Source organism: Miscanthus floridulus, chromosome 1 (assembly GCF_019320115.1).
Source record: "Miscanthus floridulus cultivar M001 chromosome 1, ASM1932011v1, whole genome shotgun sequence".
Taxonomy (NCBI): domain Eukaryota; kingdom Viridiplantae; phylum Streptophyta; class Magnoliopsida; order Poales; family Poaceae; genus Miscanthus; species Miscanthus floridulus.
Genome location: NC_089580.1, coordinates 132,159,059 through 132,176,980, shown reverse-complemented (window position 1 = coordinate 132,176,980; position 17,922 = coordinate 132,159,059). Strand labels below are relative to the sequence as shown.

The following is a 17,922-nucleotide window of genomic DNA, read 5'->3' as shown; positions in this document are numbered from 1 at the left end:
GGAGCAGGGGTTACAGATCAGAGAAAGAGGAAAATATCAAAGGTATTGAAGGTCCTTTGAGGGAGCCGGGTCTTCCTTTTTCCCTATGCCTGCCCTGCTTAACACGGCAGACCGTGTCAGAGGTGGTGTGTTCGCCGATCTTCGTAGGCCATACCCTAGCCTTTTTTAGCAAGTGGGTGCATCCCATCCTGTGCCGGTGGACGGTGCGGCATGCCGGAGAGCTGAGCTATGACCCCTCGGGGAGTAACAGGGGAAGTGACAATACGCTCGTCACTGTAGATGAGGTGATTTCTATCTTAGACCGTAGTCGCTATCATATGCCTATGTCAGTATCCACGCCCGAGGACTGAAGGCGGTGCCTACTACACTGTGGGACAAAAGTCAGAGCCTACAATACTATTCAGGCATTGTTACGCTGGAAAGGGCCTAAAGCGCCCGTCCCATCGTAAACTGATGGTACTTTCCAGCAGGCGTGCAGGGCATGGTCTCTGGTACTACGTTTGACTCGAATGTCCTATCATACCCTATGCCTATTATTAGGAAGGAGCAGGGAGCGACCGTCGGGCGAGGCGGACACTAGTTGTGAGAGCTTGTTAGTTAGGTTAGTGTGGCTCTTTAGTTAGCCTTTGAGAGCACACTAACTTAGTGTAGTGACATAGCTATTGTGTGGATAGAAACTATATAAACTAGAATTGTGGTAGGTGGCTTGCTACTTTAGTAGGCTAGCGCAACACTTGCTTTGCCTCATATTTGTCTAACCGGTTTGTTAAGTGTTGTTGTAGAATTTTTTAATAGGCTATTCACCCCCCCTCTAGCCATTAGGATCTTTCATCCTACACCGCCTCTAGGCATTAGGCAACGCCGTCCGCGTGATCCTTACACTCCAGGTATGAGCGCTCTGGGTCACAAGGGTAAGGGTAAGAGTAGGAGGCAGTGAGGGATTTGGTACCTGTTAGTATGCACTATTATGGATTTTGTATTTTCTTTTGTATAACTATTTGGGACTGTATGAACATTGTGAACTATTTGGACTGTGCAGGACATATTATGTTGGTTGTGATGTTCGTTGTGGTTGCATTTTGCTCCTTGGATGATGAAATGTTTGGAATATATAATGATGTCTCTGTTTGTAACTGTGGATGCTCACAAAACAAGGGAAACTCTTATGAAATTTTTCCGTGAAACATTAATCATACTACACTGCTACAAAGGCACAAATGTAGTACACAGATTAACTATAACTTTATTAGAACATGTATAATCCAAATGTACCGTACATACGCTTTGTAGATGAATCTAGGGTTACCAAGCAACAGTGAACGAATCTATGCTTTTTAGATAACAAAAATAGATTTTTTAGATACAAGGACAACAGCGATTTATCACATCACTGATATAGTACTGGCATGCAAGGAAGCACAACTCCACTCTATCTCCACCATCCATCTTATGACTGTTTGATCCAAGGGCCGAGGTGAAGAGGCACACGGATCGCTGACATGGCACATTGAAAGGCCTCCATTCCTCCTCTCAACCTATAAATAACCATTCACTCTCTCTCATTCACACACACAACAAGGAAGAAGAACACTCCTCAGCATTTTCTTTCATTGCAGTACCAATGCCTGGAGGGTCGTCCAGAGGAAGAGGAAAGGGGAAGGGAACTACCATTAGGTGGGAGGGTCCTTTTGGTCCTGATTTCTTTGAGGAAGCTCTTTATGAGAGGTTCCCAGTTGAGAGCAAAAGTGATTTCACCAAAGAGGCACCACTAAGAGGATACGATGAACGGAAAGAAGAGTGGCCAAAATGCATGCATGGTGAGGACTGCCTAGTGCAGATGTTCACCGAGGGAATAGATGGAGGTCATTGTTTCTTCAAATGCCCGCGAGCATGGGTAATTTCTATTACTATTAGTTTCTTCAATATGTTCCTCTTGTATATAACTTACACGACATACTTATTGTAGTCTTCCTTGGCCGAAGACAACTATGGGTTCAGTAGGTGGGTCAATCCTCGACCTATTTATCCGCATGCGGAGTACATCTACTACCTGCAGGACCATATCTTCGATCTAGAAAGGGAAGTTAGCAGCGGTTATAAGGACGACGGACAGAACAACAGCAACAATGGTGCCGATTCACAGGAGACACTCTGCAATGATCCATATTGCACCTGCCCTAACCACAAGAACAAGGGGCCTCCCCCGTCACCCCCTACCACCACCAACAACAATGGGAGACTACTATGGAGAAGGTGCAACACAATTTGCTATGTGGCCACACTACTAGGACGACTTTATGTTATTCACATGCCACATCTATGTGCTTGTTGTTTGGTTTAATTACCTAAGGCATGTTAGGTTTAGTCAAATAAAACTCTGTACCCAGGTTCGGTACATGTTCTCACATGCCATTTCATTTGTTTCATGTGTTGAATTATATAATGTTGTACGTCGTTAGGTTTTATTTGCAGCACGTGTTCACATTTCAATACGTCGTATCATTAAGCGGAATATTAAGACCATAAATAATGAAAACAACCACATAATTAAAAGTTCAATACTATGCCACATTACACAACATAATAATACTAGAAGTACGTGCCGATAGTAGACATAGGGGCAAATGCACTTCCAAATCCTCAGTCTGAAACGTACTGAGTAAGCAACTCATCATCCGAGTACCAGTCCTCTACTACAACCCTGTTGTCGTGGCTAGGCTCACCTGTGTTGCTTTGACCTACCTATCGCCTGTAGTAAGCGGCCTTCGCTTCATCTACGGCCACTGCGGCCTGAGTGAAGAACGCGTCGTCATCCTCCTCCGCCTATAAGCCCACCTCTGCTAGACCGATGAGCTCACTCAGTCTGCTAGTGTCTTCCTCTACCTGCTCCGCCTGCAACCCTGCCTCTGCTAGAGCGATGAGCTCGCTCAGTCTGCCAGTATCGTCCTCAGCCTCCTACGCCTGCAAGCCCGCCTCTGCTAGAGCAATGAGCTCACTGAGTCTGCCAATGTCGTCCTCATCCTCGTCCCCCTCATTAGACAACACAATCGGTGATTGAACGGTGTGACCAACTCATGGTCTATGCTCATCTAACTTCTTCTCCTCATACCTTGCACGAGCTAGCTCTGCGGCATGTTCCTCACTGCAACCAATCCCTTCATGTATAAAATGCAATAAGTTAGCAACATGGTTATATTACATTTAAAATCATGCAACGAAAAAAAATACTTTGAAGCACCCACTGCCACATAATGCAACAACATGCTCGTTCAAGACCTGCATCTGTACAATTGTCTCCTCCCTTGCCTCATTCCTTTCCCTCTCATCCTCTAACATCATCCGTCTCTCCAATCCCTATTTGTTAAGCCCAACATAGATCGGGTTACAAATACCGCGTTGTCTAGCAAACTCACGCATCTTTTCTTTGTGATGTTTAACGAATAGGTTGACGTAGTCAGGTCCATATCCCTTCTTCCGTGCAATTATTTGCCTCTTCTTCAGTTCATCCAAGAACTTAGCTTGACCATCATAACATTCCCACCTGTATTTCCTAGTGCTTTGTTCAAATGAAAAATTCTATCATATGTCTTAGCAAAAGAAACAAAATATGATTTTATGTTTACCACAAAAATAACCAACCTCATCATACTCAACCATATGGCCACAATAATGGCCTATTCCAAGCTCCGAAGGGACTAGGCCATAGTTGGATTTAACACCACATTCGCACATGACAAGAGGTGCTTTGTAAATTACCCTTTCTTTCTTCTTTTCCTTAACCTTTGGCGGTTCTTCCGGCCATTGGTTCTTAGGACCATACAACCACTCCTTGAAATGACACTTCGCCATTGAAAACACCTAAATAAGGAGACATTAGTACATGAACACATATAGCTCAACATTTCAACACATACACACTTACTTCATGCTTGTTTGGATACACAAACTCCAACGTATTCTCAGGGTTTATCACAGCTCGATCTCCACAATCGCACAGAGGAGGTTCCTTGAGTCATCTAACTGCAGCTAGGTGCTTCTCCTTAGCCATCATTGGTGGAGGGTTAGGGGGGTGGAACCCACCGCTTGAAGTGCTCACGTGGATGTCTCCCTCTAAACCAATCATCGAAAAGGAGGTACCTAGGATCAAACTTGTCTGCACCGTCGATCCACTAAAAGAAAAAGCACCTCTCATGGTCCTCCACAACAAGATTCCAACATAATATTAGTAGCATACTTACACAAATAAAGAAAAAGGATAGTGAAAACAATTTCTTACATTAAAACGACTACATGTGTAGAAGCAACGCGCCGCTGTGTTCGGATGTTTCGATTGAAAAACATGGGCCGAGAAACCACAATCATAGTTAGGGACAGGGAGGTCGGGAGGGACGGGGGCATCTTTGCTAGACGCGTCGGGGTATAATTCTTGAGGACGACCCTGTTTTTGCCAAAACTCCTCCCGAAACATTTCTTGCATCTAACAAAACAGATGTAATTTAACAAACATAAATCAAAACATCACAAATAAATGTCAATGAGAACCATAACTACAATACAACCTATTTCATTCTAAGAACCCAAAGCCGTTAACATTACCATAAACCTAGGGTTTCCCATTTGATGCACAATAATGAACCCATAACATAACTACATGCGCCTAGGTTTGCTAGCTTTTCCATGCCTTGGCATCATCCTATGGTTGTATAATACATATATTGATGGATACAATGAAACCCTAAGTGATGACGATTATTACGTTCAAAAATCCGACTAATACATACTGAATCGATGCGAAAAAAATTAGGAGGGGAGCGAGGATACCTTGCTCTCGAAGATCTATGGATCAAATCAAAGTTTCCAAGGTCCAATATGCCGATTCGTGAGGTAGGGTGAAGTGGGGAGAGAAAAAACCCGAAAGGGAGGAGAAACAAGAGGAAGAACGCTCGGACAGGAAGGTTGGCCGGGGTTAAATGGCAGTGAGCTCGGCGCCAGTCACACTGCCATGTCATCTACCGTGCCCAGGAGCTCGGCGCCAGAGACGCTGGCACCGAGACGTGTTAGCTCGACGCCAGCACCAATGGCACCGAGCTAAGGGTCTATTTTCTGAATTCTTTCCGCTAAGGGTCTATTTGTGATAAACTTTCAAAAAAAGGGCCAAAATGTAAAAAATTCAGTGCTCTCGTGCCGTGGGTGAGGGTCACTGGAACTCGAAACAGCTCTAGAGAGAGAGGAGGGGGTGAGGAGGAAATATGGCAGGATGCGTGAGTGTGAGATAGATGAATTAATTTTGAGGGGTTAAATGCAAAGTGCCAAATACTGTCAGTGCCACAGTGGCAATGCCATGTTGGATAAAATGTCCATGTGGCTGATATGGCCCTGTGGTGCACTACTTGTCAAGTTTAGTGACCCAGAAATACATTTTTAAAGTTCGGGGACCTAACTGACACCTCTTGATAAGTTCAGGGACTGCCCATGCATTTAACTCTAAAGAAAAATGCCCGAACCAGTGACACCTCGTCTTGTTACGCCACCGCCTCCTCCTATAAGACAGCATCTCCCCAACACGCTTCGATCCCCTGCTCCCCAACATACCCCGTTCTCCCACCGCATCCCTGTCCCAAAAGAGCATATAACACTTCAACTGCAACATTGCAGAAACATATGAAAAACTATGTAGTGCAACATCGGATTGTAAAAACTACAACATCGAAAAAAATTGTATTTCAACATTGAAAAACATGCACTGCAACATCAAAAAATATCTACTGCAACAATAAAAAATATGTACAACAACATCGAAAAAATATGTACTGCAACATAAAAAAACATGTACTGCAACATCGAAAAAATATGTACTGCAACATCGAAAATTATGTGCTGCAACAACAAAAATTATGTACTGCAACATCTCAAGCAGTAGTACTGCAACATCGCAAAAACATTTGTTGCAATGACCGAAAAAATCCTATTGCAACAATAAAAAACAACTGTTGCAACATCCCAAAACACCCATTGCAACACGGGAGGAGGGAATAGTGACCCAAAGCTTACCGAAACCCTAGTCACCGCCACGTCCCTCGGATCCAGAGGAGGACGAGGCTCAGATCTAGAGGAGGAGGAGGAGTGCTCAGATCCAGAGGAGGAGGTGGAGGAGGAGGAGGAGGAGGGTTCAGATCCAGAGAAGACCGACCTACCTCGTCGGAGACACAGTCGTCGTCCTCGTCTCCGATGGGGGAGCAGGAGCCGAGTCACAATGGAGGTCGCTTAGGGGGAGGGAGGGAGGGAGGTCGCTGAGGGGGGGGGGAGGGAGGAAAGGAGGGAGCCAAGGAAGGGAGGGAGCCCAGGAAGGTGGCACGGTAGCAAGCTGGGCGCGACACGCGACGTCCATCACGGGGAGCGTGCGGCAGCGAGCGGCTCGGGCACGCGGTGGCAGATGGAAATGACGAACGGGGCTAGGAGGAATCGATGCGCATGTGAAAGGTCCTAATGGCTAGAGGGGGTGAATAGCCTATTAAAAATTTCTACAACAACACTAAAACAAATGATTAGTCAATAAGATGGCGAAGCGAATTTTGCGCTAGCACTATACTTGGGGTTGCAAGCCACCTACCCAATTCTATTTTCTATGATCTCTAGTATATCACAACAAAGCTGTCACTAATATATACCTAGGTGATCAACCTAGTTACAGTAATACAATTAAATGATACACTATCTAGTCTTAACTACCACTAGATCTATCCAAGTGAATGTATAATGAAATACAAGAGAGTGGTAGAGAGGTATACCACCGTGGCAAGTGACCAATGAGTGAATACCAATAAATACCAAGGAGACAATCAAGACACAATGATTTTTCCTCTGAGGTTCACTTGCTTGCCGGCAAGCTAGTCCCCGTTGTGGCGATTCACTCATTTAGAGGTTCACGAGCTAATGGCATCACATGCCAAACCCTCAATAGGGTGCTGCACAACCAACACAAGATGAGGATCACACAAGCCATGAGCAATTTACTAGAGTACCTTTTGGCTCTCCACCGAAGAAAGGTCAAGAGCCCCTCACAATCACCACGATCGGAGCCGGAGACAATCACCAACCTCCGCTCGATGATCCTCGCTGCTCTAAGGCATCTAGGTGGTGGCAACCACCAAGAGTAACAAGCCAAACCCGCAACGAAACAAGAATACCAAGTGCCTCTAGATGCAAACACTCAAGCAATGCACTTGGATTCTCTCCCAATCTCACATAGATGATGAATCAAAGATGGAGATGGGTGGGAGGGCTTTGGCTAAGCTCACAAGGTCGCTATGTCAATGCAAATGGCCAAAAGAGTGAGCTAGAGCCAGCCATATGCCTTAAATAGAGCCCCCAATGAAATAGAGCCGTTGGCTCCTCAGTCCTCTGAAATTTGGGCTGACCGGATGCACCGATCAGATTGACCGGACGCTGGACCCCTACATCCGGTCGCCTGATGATCGCCACGTGTCATTAGCTTCAAATGTTGAACGCCCGATCTCAACGACTAGTCTGCTTCATGCCACGTGTTAAATTGCGACCGGACGCACTGCTCAAAGTGACCGGATGCTTCACCACTGGAGTCCAGTCGTTTCTAGTAAGGCACCAGAGCCGGTTTTTCTTGACCGGACACGTCCGGTCCACCATGACCGGACGCGCCGGTGCGTCCGCTCCTCCTCCTCTTCTCTGTGTGCTGCCATGTTAGCAGGACCGGACGCTGAACAGTGTTCGGCCAGAGTCCAGTCACCTACGTTCGATCTCAGACCGAGAGTAGCCCGAGCACACCACTGATTTTATAAATGACCGAACGCTGCTCCCCCGAGTCCAATCACCACGTGACCGGTGTCTGGTCACTGTTTTCAGTGATTATCACCTCCTTCACTTCACCCACTTCTCCACCCTTGCTCAAATGTGCCAAACACCAAGTGTATCACCCTGTGCACATGTGTTAGCATATTTTCACAAATATTTTCAAGGGTGTTGGCTCTCCACTAGATCCTAAATGCATATGTAATGAGTTAGAGCATCTAGTGGCACTTTGATAACCGTATTTCGATACGAGTTTCACCCCTCTGAAATTTGGCTTATGCTGAAATATTATGAGAGAAAAACACTCTTTCATGGCTGAAAAGTAGCTCAAGCGAACATGGCGTCAATTCGCTCCCACGGTGAGTCGAACGCAGGCATGCTGGATGCTACCCAGGTGCTCTAACCACTAGGCTAGAGACCCTTTGGCCCTTCCCCACCACCTGGCCAACCCCTTTTAAGACTGTCGAAATTAGAGATGGAGGTCGCCGGAACCCTAGCCGCCCGTGTCATCTTCTTCGTCTCCGGCGTGGACGCGGGTGGGAGAGAGAGAGGGAGATCACGACGGTCCCGTAATAGCTTTTGCGATTTTTATACTAGTCGTGGCTATACATGCTTTTTCTTTGACTATGTGTGCCATCAATATAGGAAGTAGGACTCTAGCCTAAAGTTTGGAACACATCGATCAATTAGAACAATTATTTTCTTATCAAAGTAGTGGGAGTTTGAAAGTGCTAGGTTTGATTTTGGTAATTAAATAACAACTAGTGGTCTAATGCTTTCAATAAATTATGATTGAGCTACGATCCACATGAGAAGTGATGAGCAAGGCTAGAAGACGGTGGAGACGGAGACCAAGCCATATGAAGCAAAGGCACACATTGGAGAGGAGATGAAAATAAGCCTAAAGGCAAAGGTATTAGCTAGGGGTTTTTATTTCATTAGCGAGATGCACGGAAATGTCATGTCAACTACAAAGTCAATCACCAAGCTACACATATAGACATTATTTAAATAACGATAATTTGCACCAAACTATGACCCATGAAGAAACTACAACTCTGGGAACCAATGGTGACTTCGTGAATTTCGAGATATGCTAGCTCAGTCTTTCAGAGGTACTCATAGGATTATGGTTTATGTACATACGTTCGTAGGGATTAGTGTGCGTGCGTGTTGTGGACGTCTACGTTGTACTACGTAATTCTAAAAAAAACTACACAAAACTTCGACTTACTTGTAGGTGGGTCTATGAAGATGGACCTTGTGGTTTTTTTAAATTAATTCAGAGTAAACTCATGTACGTCACTAGTCGTTATCTAAAAAGAATGTACGTCACTAGTCATCAAAGAAGCTTGAGTCGACCTTGTATGAGCAACTCTATTCATGAAACTTGACTATTGCGAAGGTTAAAAGAAATACAGTCGGTATTATGGGCGAAGGTTAAAATTCGTACTAAACTAGAAATCACGCGCCGCGTTGCCGCGCTACTGGGCCATCTTGCCATGCGTGAGTCTTGATACCAATCTGAATTTGTTCGAGTATTTCAATTATTAGCTCAACACGATCTAAAACTGTCTCTCTGCAAGCAACCTGCTATGCAAAGTATGTTATTCTGGTTTTAGAAAACAACAATATATAGTATGCAATTCTGTGGGGTTCACGAAATCAAAAGCAAGGTTTATCACAGAGAAAACATGGGCGCATACAAATAGAACACATGGGTGCTTGCCTCCAGCTCTTTGTTGGATTCTAGATAGAATCGCATTGATGAAACATGCATCCACATCTTCCTGTTAGGATCAAAAGCTAGTGAATATTGCTTAATGTAGCATATTTGTGAGGAATTCCAGAGGGGACAATAATGGATGATGCAGTGTCTATGCGACCGCGGCGGCGACACGGTGAGAGGAAGCGAGAAGGAGCTGCTCGCAAAGCGAACTCTCTACGCCCATCGGCCATCAAGCCGGCTTTCTCCTATGATAGGAATCGCTCCTATGCTTGGTCCACCGGGAATCGCTCCTATGCTTGCCCCGTTCGCTAGGAGCTCAAGGCCTCGCCGGCGTGGTCAGCCTCGGGCAGCAGCCACAGGCCACAGGAAGTCCATATCTAGCGGTGCCTCTCCTCGTCCTTGGCACCAAGCTTTCTGCACAGCACGCGTAGCACATCTCATAGCCGGCAGATCTATTCGGCTGGTATTAAAGCCGGCTGAAGCTGTTTTGTTGTGAGAGAAAAATACTGTAGATTCTAGCTGATAAGTCAGCTGATAAGTTCAAGCGAACAAGCTGACTAATGGAAAATAAAGAAAACATATATTGTTTGAGGATAGTAAGATAGAAATAACCGTGCATTATAGAGATAATTGTGTACAGTTAACTTATTGATTATAGAAATGAATGAATATGTTTGATGTTAATATCTGAAGCATATATACGTGTGACTGCCATGAAAAAGAAATAAATAACTGAAGCGTTAGATTTTGGAAGATCAAATGTTACATGTCCAGATTGATAAAGCTAATTTCAGAGTTGAATAAATCCATTTTTTTAGAAAAAAAGGAAAAAAATGCTACCCTAGATAATAATGCCTAAACTCCCTACAATCAACATTTTACTACATAATAAATATAGCTAATACTACATTCTATCACTTTTTGTGCTGGAGATTGTTGACAAAGGCACTACAGAGATGTATCTATTCTTGCATACCAGCATACATTTTTCTTGCAATACTATTCTTGCATAAATAATCCTTGGGTAATTACAGGTTGAGCTCGAAATACATAGTGTGATTGGAATATGCACCTGTATATCTTTCAGAAGATATAGCCTCTGAATTCAAATTGTGGACCACGAATTGATCGAAGGACATGCTCGATGTACCTGGTCAAACATGTTGAACATTAGTGTTTTTTTTTTGTGAAATTAAATAGCAGATGTAAAACCTCGTATCTATTTGAAAACGACTATTTTTTATAGCACACAGTAGATGCTAAGCTCATCAAAATGGGATCATATGTTCCAGGCAATGTCAGTTAATTTCTGTAATTTACTTGGAATTTGTGTAAATCATTTAGATCTCTATAGAATTTTGAGAAATAAATGCAAAAATTTAAGACATACATTCAAACATAACAGCCTTATAAATTAGATTTGTACTCATATAATTTGGCAGTTATAGTTCTGAAGACACAGCCTTATAAATCAGGAAATGAATAACCTTGAAGGTAATAGTAAAGTCAGAACTGCAGATAACAAGCCTTGCCTTTGTCCCTAGTATACTTTAGTAAGCATATTAGTAGCATTGGGAACCTATTCCACGCACTCTCTTTACTGTTTCGATTCATGCAATCCTGCATGGTAAGATTAGAGGAAGACAATTGATGTTCGTGAACTTGCGTATTTTCATATATAACTGCGTGACTATTGCTTTTTTTTTAGGGGGGGGTGGGGGGGGGGGGGGGGGGGTGGGGGGGGGGGGGGGGGGGGGGGTGCCTGAATTTGGCACATAAGGAAAAGAACCATGTCTATTCAGGTTGTAAAGACAACGTAATTAGATTAATGTTTAGCCGAGAATTTGAAATCAGATGTGCAAAGGGAATTCCATTATTTGGAGGATCCAACCAAAGAGGGAAGCTTTAGCTTACTAACCTGCAGCGGAAAATAGAACTATTTAATTATAAATTCTGCAGCAGCGCCTTCTAATAGAATTGGATGTCCACCAGGTGCGTTTGCCTGTGTTCTCAGGATCATCAGCTAGCAAAAAAGAATCACAAATTCTGCTATCAGGGAGCGCCGATGCGGTTTGAATCCAGCCGGCCCACGCTGGGAGCCAAGCACCAAAGGTTCTTATGCCTAGAAAACGTACCGGCGCGCGGCCTCCCCAGCACCGCCCGCAGCTCCATGAGGCGCAGAGGATGACGGATAGGTGGTGACGTGGGAGCACCGGAAAGCGTCAAGAGTGAGCGTGAGCGATGACGGGTAGGGGCGCGGCCGAGACCGGGGTTGGGGCCTCTCTTCTACGCCGATGTGGGCGGCCGAGGACGGGGATGGCTGTGAGGCGTGAGACTGCGCCGCGCGCTGCGGGGGTGCTCGTGGTGGCCGCCTGGTGTTGTGGCCTCCACCGCATCGCCAACACCCATAGCCGTGGGGCCTGCGCTCGGCCGCTCGCCTTCGCAGTGGTGGCTGCGACGAACGAGTAGGCAATCGCCGCGGCTGCGAGGAGTGGGAGGGGGGCGGCGGTCTCTGAGGTTGCTAGGAGAGGGGGCGATATGCTGCGCGCTGGGGCTTGATAAGTCGCGGCCGAGGAAGCGCTGCGCGGAGAGGAGGCGATCGTGGAGAGAGCAATGGCCGGAGGCACGGGCGGCGGCGGCGGCGGTTCGTGTCTCGGCCGGATCGGTGCTCGCGGGCGTAGGGTTCGCGAGCATTCGCGACGGCTTGGGTAACGGGTGAGAGAATCGAACCAATCCAGCATCGGACGGATGCCATCGCAAGTTCGTCTGATCGGACGGCCAGGGACTAACGGGCGACGTGGCCTGACCCGCTGGCCCGATTTTGATGCATGAATCGTATTTAGAGATCGAGTATTATGATGCACATTACTCATATTATACAATGCTATATTTAACTCTTCATTAATAGTTAAAGAGACAGAGTGTGCCATGAGTAGCTTGCCCAAGCTCAGAAGTCGGAATTCTGGCACATCCTTTTATAGTTCATACTGTGATACTCATAGATTGAAGAGATTTTTTTTCCCAGCAATACACATCTGCTAGAGAACACACTGAGATACATCTGGCACAACATTCACTGAAATCGCATCGAGGTTTTCACCTACCGAGTCCAATGCCGAACAGTTTCAGAGCTCCCATATGGCTCTAACCAAGCTTGAGGATTCTGCAGTTTAAAATGGCCAGAGGTCGCCCCAAAGTGACCTACGGGCCTGAAAATGCAGAGTAGGGTTCTTGCTTCGGGTGACAACTACACGCTCAAAAGCGCCTTCGGATGCGTCCCGTCTGGTGGAACGGCATACATCCATTTGTACTTGCCTCCCTCTTCGACTGGGGCTGTATATAATGCGGCCCCAACCTCCTCCAAGGTCAGCACGGATCGTTTGGTCCTCGTCCTCTGCTTCTTCACTGTCATGGAACAGACTTAATTCGTGTTCATCTGATGCATATGGTACCAGACTATCCCCACCATCGACAGGAACCTCTTCATCTTCCTCGCTTGGAAATTGATCGTCTGAGAAAAAGCAGGAACCAGAAACATGATTTTCAGAAACCACAAATACAAAGGACTCGATGAATAACCATGAATAAATATTACCATAGTCAATGATAAGATCTTCTGGCTTTCTCTTGGCATGGCGTTCTTTAAGTGTCTCAAAGTTCAAGCCATCAAGTGGCCAAGCTTCCCTATTATACATAAGGGAATCTTACTTAAAGTTGAACATAAGCATGCAGGATCACCTGCAAAAAGGGCGTACCCAGTGCAGAGAGCTCCCGCTCTGTGCGGGGTCTGGGGAAGGGTGTGCGGGGTCTGAGGAAGGGTGTCAGTGGCAAGTCTTACCCTCGCCTGTGCAATGCGAGGAGACCACGACTCAAACCCAGGACCTTCCAGTCACAGGCGGTAAGACTCTACCGCTTGCATCAGGCCCGCCCTTCCGTTCAGGATCACCTGCAAACTTAAACAAAATGCACTAATACAAATGAATGTTTAGATCAAGAAATAATCAGGAAAATATGAACTTCAAGCTCTTACTCTGGCCGCTTGCCTCTTCTTAAAGCAACATAGCAAAATTTTTCATCCTCAAAACCACGTAAAGGCACACCTTTTGACCTCTGCAGCAAATATAAAGAAAAGGGAGATAAAGAAAACTAATGGCTACATAGTTCAATAGTCTTGTTAATAGGTCAAAATATTTTCAGATGCCTACACTAAATTCAAAAAGGTATTTTGATGCTGTACCCAAAAATGTAAAGCACACATTTTAATACACCCTCTGGATCCTGCATCAGACACTACCACGACTCATACTGCTTAAAGCTGTGTGATCTTCGCTGGAGCATAAAAGCATATGCATGAACGTCTATATTATATGAAAAGCAAGCACGAAGCAATAGTACAACATCTTTTATCTGTGGTGCATGGACCATGATAGTCTTTAACTCCTTTTAATGACTCGGATCATGTAAGACATTCAAATTGTTTCACATACAAAGTATAGCAAATAACCAAGAAAAAGATGAAGACCTTGTAGGCACGTTGAGATGATGTCCTCTCCAATCTCTGGACAAAGTGGCAGTACTTGTCTGAATTCTCCAAAGGGCATCGACCATCATGAGGACACTGGGATGGAGATTGAAATTAGTAAAAACTCAGCCCTGGGGAGAAGACAACCCCAGGTATTGATAAAAGAAGAAACTTTGTCGCCGCAGGACCTAGAAAACACCCCGAAGGCCCTGCCTACAAAGGGAATATGTCCAGGAGTAGCTAGGACATGCCTGCAGGTTACGTATATCCCTGGAACAGCAGGGGACGAAGGGTGTTTTTCTCAATCCAGCCCCAGAAATTCACTCCCATGGGGAGTCGGACCCAGGCCACTGGGGTGCTACTAAGGCACTAGAACCACTAGACTACAGGCCCTTTCACGAAATTGAAAATAGTAGTATTGGAGAAATAATAAATAAAATGAGTATTTCTGCTTCCAACTTACAGGGGCAACCACAAAAGAACCATTTTTCAACGAGGCTTCTTGTGCAACAATGCTCTTCATGCTACTTGGAGGATGGCTTGAGGATTTTTCAATTTTGCGACACTTCTGGAGAACACAAAACTTATGTAAATAAACTGGTACATAACCAGGGAACACGTGAAAGATTTGTGTAGACACACTGAGTGAGTGGAGCATACTCTTTTTTCCATCCAAAGGATATAAGAGCGCATTTGGCTTATGATCTTTGCTCCTTGAGGTGTTCCAGGCTCTAACAAAACCTAAACATACACATTATTTTCTTCAGAACAAGTAACTGAAAATTATCACCCACACATATGCAGCTATATTGAGATGGGTGGAGGTTTGATTATACCAAAACATCACTTGTCAGGTCCCAAAGCTGGCGCACTATTGTGATTCGGTCACTCAAAGAAGGAATCTCGCCAAGTGCATAAGACTGTAGGTTGAAGGAAGACAGTATTCAATAAAGGTTGAAACATTACAATCACCAACCAAAAATAAACTGGATAAAAATGACTTGTTGATCCGAAGTAATTCCACAAAGCAGTAAATATAACTTACTGATACTACAAGATCGTGGCCTCGCTCATGTTTTTCTATTTTGCGGTTCAACTCTTGGATGCTGTCATAGCTGTGAATAAGTGGCAACCCCTTCAAATCTATAAACATTTGCCACATAAACAGTAATAATTAGCATTCATTCCAGAGTTCACAAATAAAAAAAAAAGAATAAAGCAACTAACATTTTTAAGTGTATGACACTGAAGTAGCACCATGGTCATGTAAGAAAATAATAATAATGAACTTTTCCAGATCGAAGTGCAAGACTCAGATTTACATTGTGGGGTTTATATAACTTTATGGCGCACAGTCAGTGGCTGTGTTATCATTTGCATTATTTACAGTAAGCCTAAAATTCCCATGCTTGCAAGTATCAACACATATACCAGTTTGAGTCACCTGAGAGTCAGCCAATCAATTGGACAATCGAATATGAATCCAAACAGGTAAGCAAAAGTGAGAGTTAAGCTTACTGTCAAGAAGACTCTGCCCTGATCTCTGCATTTCCTTGGAAGGCTCGACCAGGTTAACCCTCTCTATTGATTTTGGCCACACTGCCCTCATTGCCCTGCATTCTCATAGACATATTAAGCCTGTAAACAAAACAGCAGTAACAGATGTAAATCAGGACATACTTACCAGAGCGCTGAGCTTGGCCCGGCACCAAAATCCAACACCTTGGCAGGCACAAATTCTGGCAACCTCCGTCTAACCTGCAAAGCCCACGAACCGGTCCATGAACGTGCTGCATTAAATAAACTCAGCTCATTAAGGACGGCAACAGCAGCGAGGTCTGATGGTAGCGACTCCGCGCAGTACGCGGTGGCACGCGGCGTAGATGGCTGGCATGCGTGACGCGACGTAGGCAACTGTCTCGTCCTCGCGGTACCGGAGGCCGATGTCGCCGTAGGCCGACCGCACCTTCCAGCGCGCCGCCCGCTGCTCGGCGCCCGACGGCGCGTTGGGGTCGTCGAGGAGCGCGCCGCGGGTGGCGGCCGCGGCGAGCTCGGCGCCGGTGCCCTTGGCGCGGTCGAAGGACGCCGAGAGCAGCAGCACCTTGCGGTTCATGTGCGCCTTGTCCTGGTCTGCGTGAGCGAAAGGGGGTTAGTTGGCAGGGGAGGCAATCAGTCGAGCAGGTGGTGCGCGGGGCGCGTCTATCGGTTACCGCGGAGGTAGCGCTTGATGGCGCGGCGGAGGGAGAGGGGGACGAGGTGGATCCCCTGGGACTGCTTCGCCGCCGTGCGGAGCGTCTCCGGCGTCAGCAGCCGAGGCGCCGTCTCCGGCAGGAGCGCGGCCGCCATGTCTCGTCTCGCGGCGGCGCTAGGACCATGACCCGTGAGTGGCACAGGGTTTAGGAAGGGACGCAGTCACACAGGCAGACGGCTGCCAAAGGCGAACCGTCCGATCGGATCGAGTAGGCGAACCGTCCGATCGGACATGGGCGGCGCAAGATCAAGGTGAGCATGAGAGGTGGCATTCTTACATAAGAACCCCTTTTCTGTGCCTGTTTTACAAGTTAAAACTGAGGCCTCAGCCCTCAGCAAAGTTAAGGCTTTGTTTTAGTATTAAGAAACCATAATATTAAGAAACTGTAATTTTAGAATCATTGATGTGTACAACCGTAATTAAAAAAAAAAGGTCTAGAGTGGAGTTTTTAAAATTCCAAAAGACTACAGCATGATATTCAAAAACATAAAGTTTCTGCACCTAAACATTTCATGACACTCTAAAATCAAAGTATTTTATAAAATCATAGTATTTTTCTAAAACTCCAAAAAATACTTTGTATCCAAGTAGAGCCTAAAACTGAGGCTCCAGCCCTCACGGTAGTATTTTCTGGCTGCTTTCATGCTTTGTTCCTGATCATGCTTACCTCGCCTAGCTAGCGCAAGCATCGAGAATTGGCATCCAGATGAGCTAATCTGGCTGCTCAGGAAAGCAAGGCGAAACCGAGCGGAATTGCATAGGATTTGACTATTTGAGGTAGCATTGTTTCCCGTCCAAACATTTAGCATCTTTTATTATAAATTTGTATTTGGAAGTCACTAACGTGTTGTTTAGTTCAGTGCTGGCGAGAGCAACATTAATGCAATCAGTAAGCGGTGGTATCTGTCACACTGTTCGTAAAGGAGAACAACTTCTGTTTGGTTGCTAACGTACTTCACAGAGCCGAGAGGAGCGGCAACGGAATTCGCTTAACACCCAGAGGGAAGCGGGATTGTCTTTCCACAGATAATTACAGTCCGACCCAACCAAACACAAAGTGACGCAAAAAAAAAAAGGTAGCGTTGTGACCTAAAATGCCAAACCAAACACCACCTAAAACTCAGAAAGAGAGGCTAGACAAAGTTAAAGCGACTTGTTATTTAGAACAGAGGGAGTATGTTTCTAGATACTCTGTTTTTCTTTTACAGAGGTAAACTCTATTTTTATATAAAGCAATAAGTATGTTCCATGGTTTTAACCCGCAAGAAGATATTTTGAAGAATTCTCTTATTGAACTTTTTCAATACATCTCCGACCGATGTAGTTGACCATTCCGTGTAGCGGCATACTTCCATGGTCCCACGACATCTCCGTGTATACAAATCATCCGGCCCATATAAAATTCAATAGCAAGGAGAACGTACCTATGATGTGATCCGCCTTGTGTACAGTTTTGCAGGGTTTCTTTCTGTTCCCGGGTGCCTATGGTGCGACCTCATCTGTTCATGACGGATTGGCTCGTTGTGCTCTGAGATTTGGCGATGTTTGGTGGGTGGCGTAGTTTGTCACGTCTAACCTTAGATAAATTATGACTGC

General features: G+C 45.4%; 1 protein-coding gene across 2 annotated transcripts; it reads right to left on the bottom strand.

Annotated features, from left to right (window-relative positions):
• Positions 1 to 9,489: 9,489 nt before the first annotated feature.
• On the bottom strand, positions 9,490 to 16,509 carry LOC136541682 (rsm22-cox11 tandem protein 2, mitochondrial-like). Of its 2 annotated transcripts, XR_010780433.1 has the most exons (14): positions 16,286 to 16,509; positions 15,928 to 16,205; positions 15,760 to 15,833; positions 15,594 to 15,688; positions 15,121 to 15,218; positions 14,912 to 14,995; positions 14,736 to 14,816; positions 14,539 to 14,643; positions 14,076 to 14,171; positions 13,584 to 13,663; positions 13,149 to 13,237; positions 12,658 to 13,064; positions 10,626 to 10,703; positions 9,490 to 10,035 (listed from the first exon to the last, which is right to left on the bottom strand). XR_010780433.1 is itself a non-coding variant. In XM_066533694.1 (12 exons), exons 1-12 carry the CDS (start codon positions 16,419 to 16,421, stop codon positions 12,724 to 12,726), a joined length of 1,557 nt encoding a protein of 518 aa, XP_066389791.1. In that variant the 5' UTR covers positions 16,422 to 16,509; the 3' UTR covers positions 12,527 to 12,723. The 2 variants fall into 2 exon arrangements, 1 of the variants encoding a protein (XP_066389791.1); XM_066533694.1 differs by lacking the exons at positions 9,490 to 10,035; positions 10,626 to 10,703 and having other exon boundaries at positions 12,527 to 13,064.
• Between the last annotated feature and the right edge of the window lie 1,413 nt (positions 16,510 to 17,922).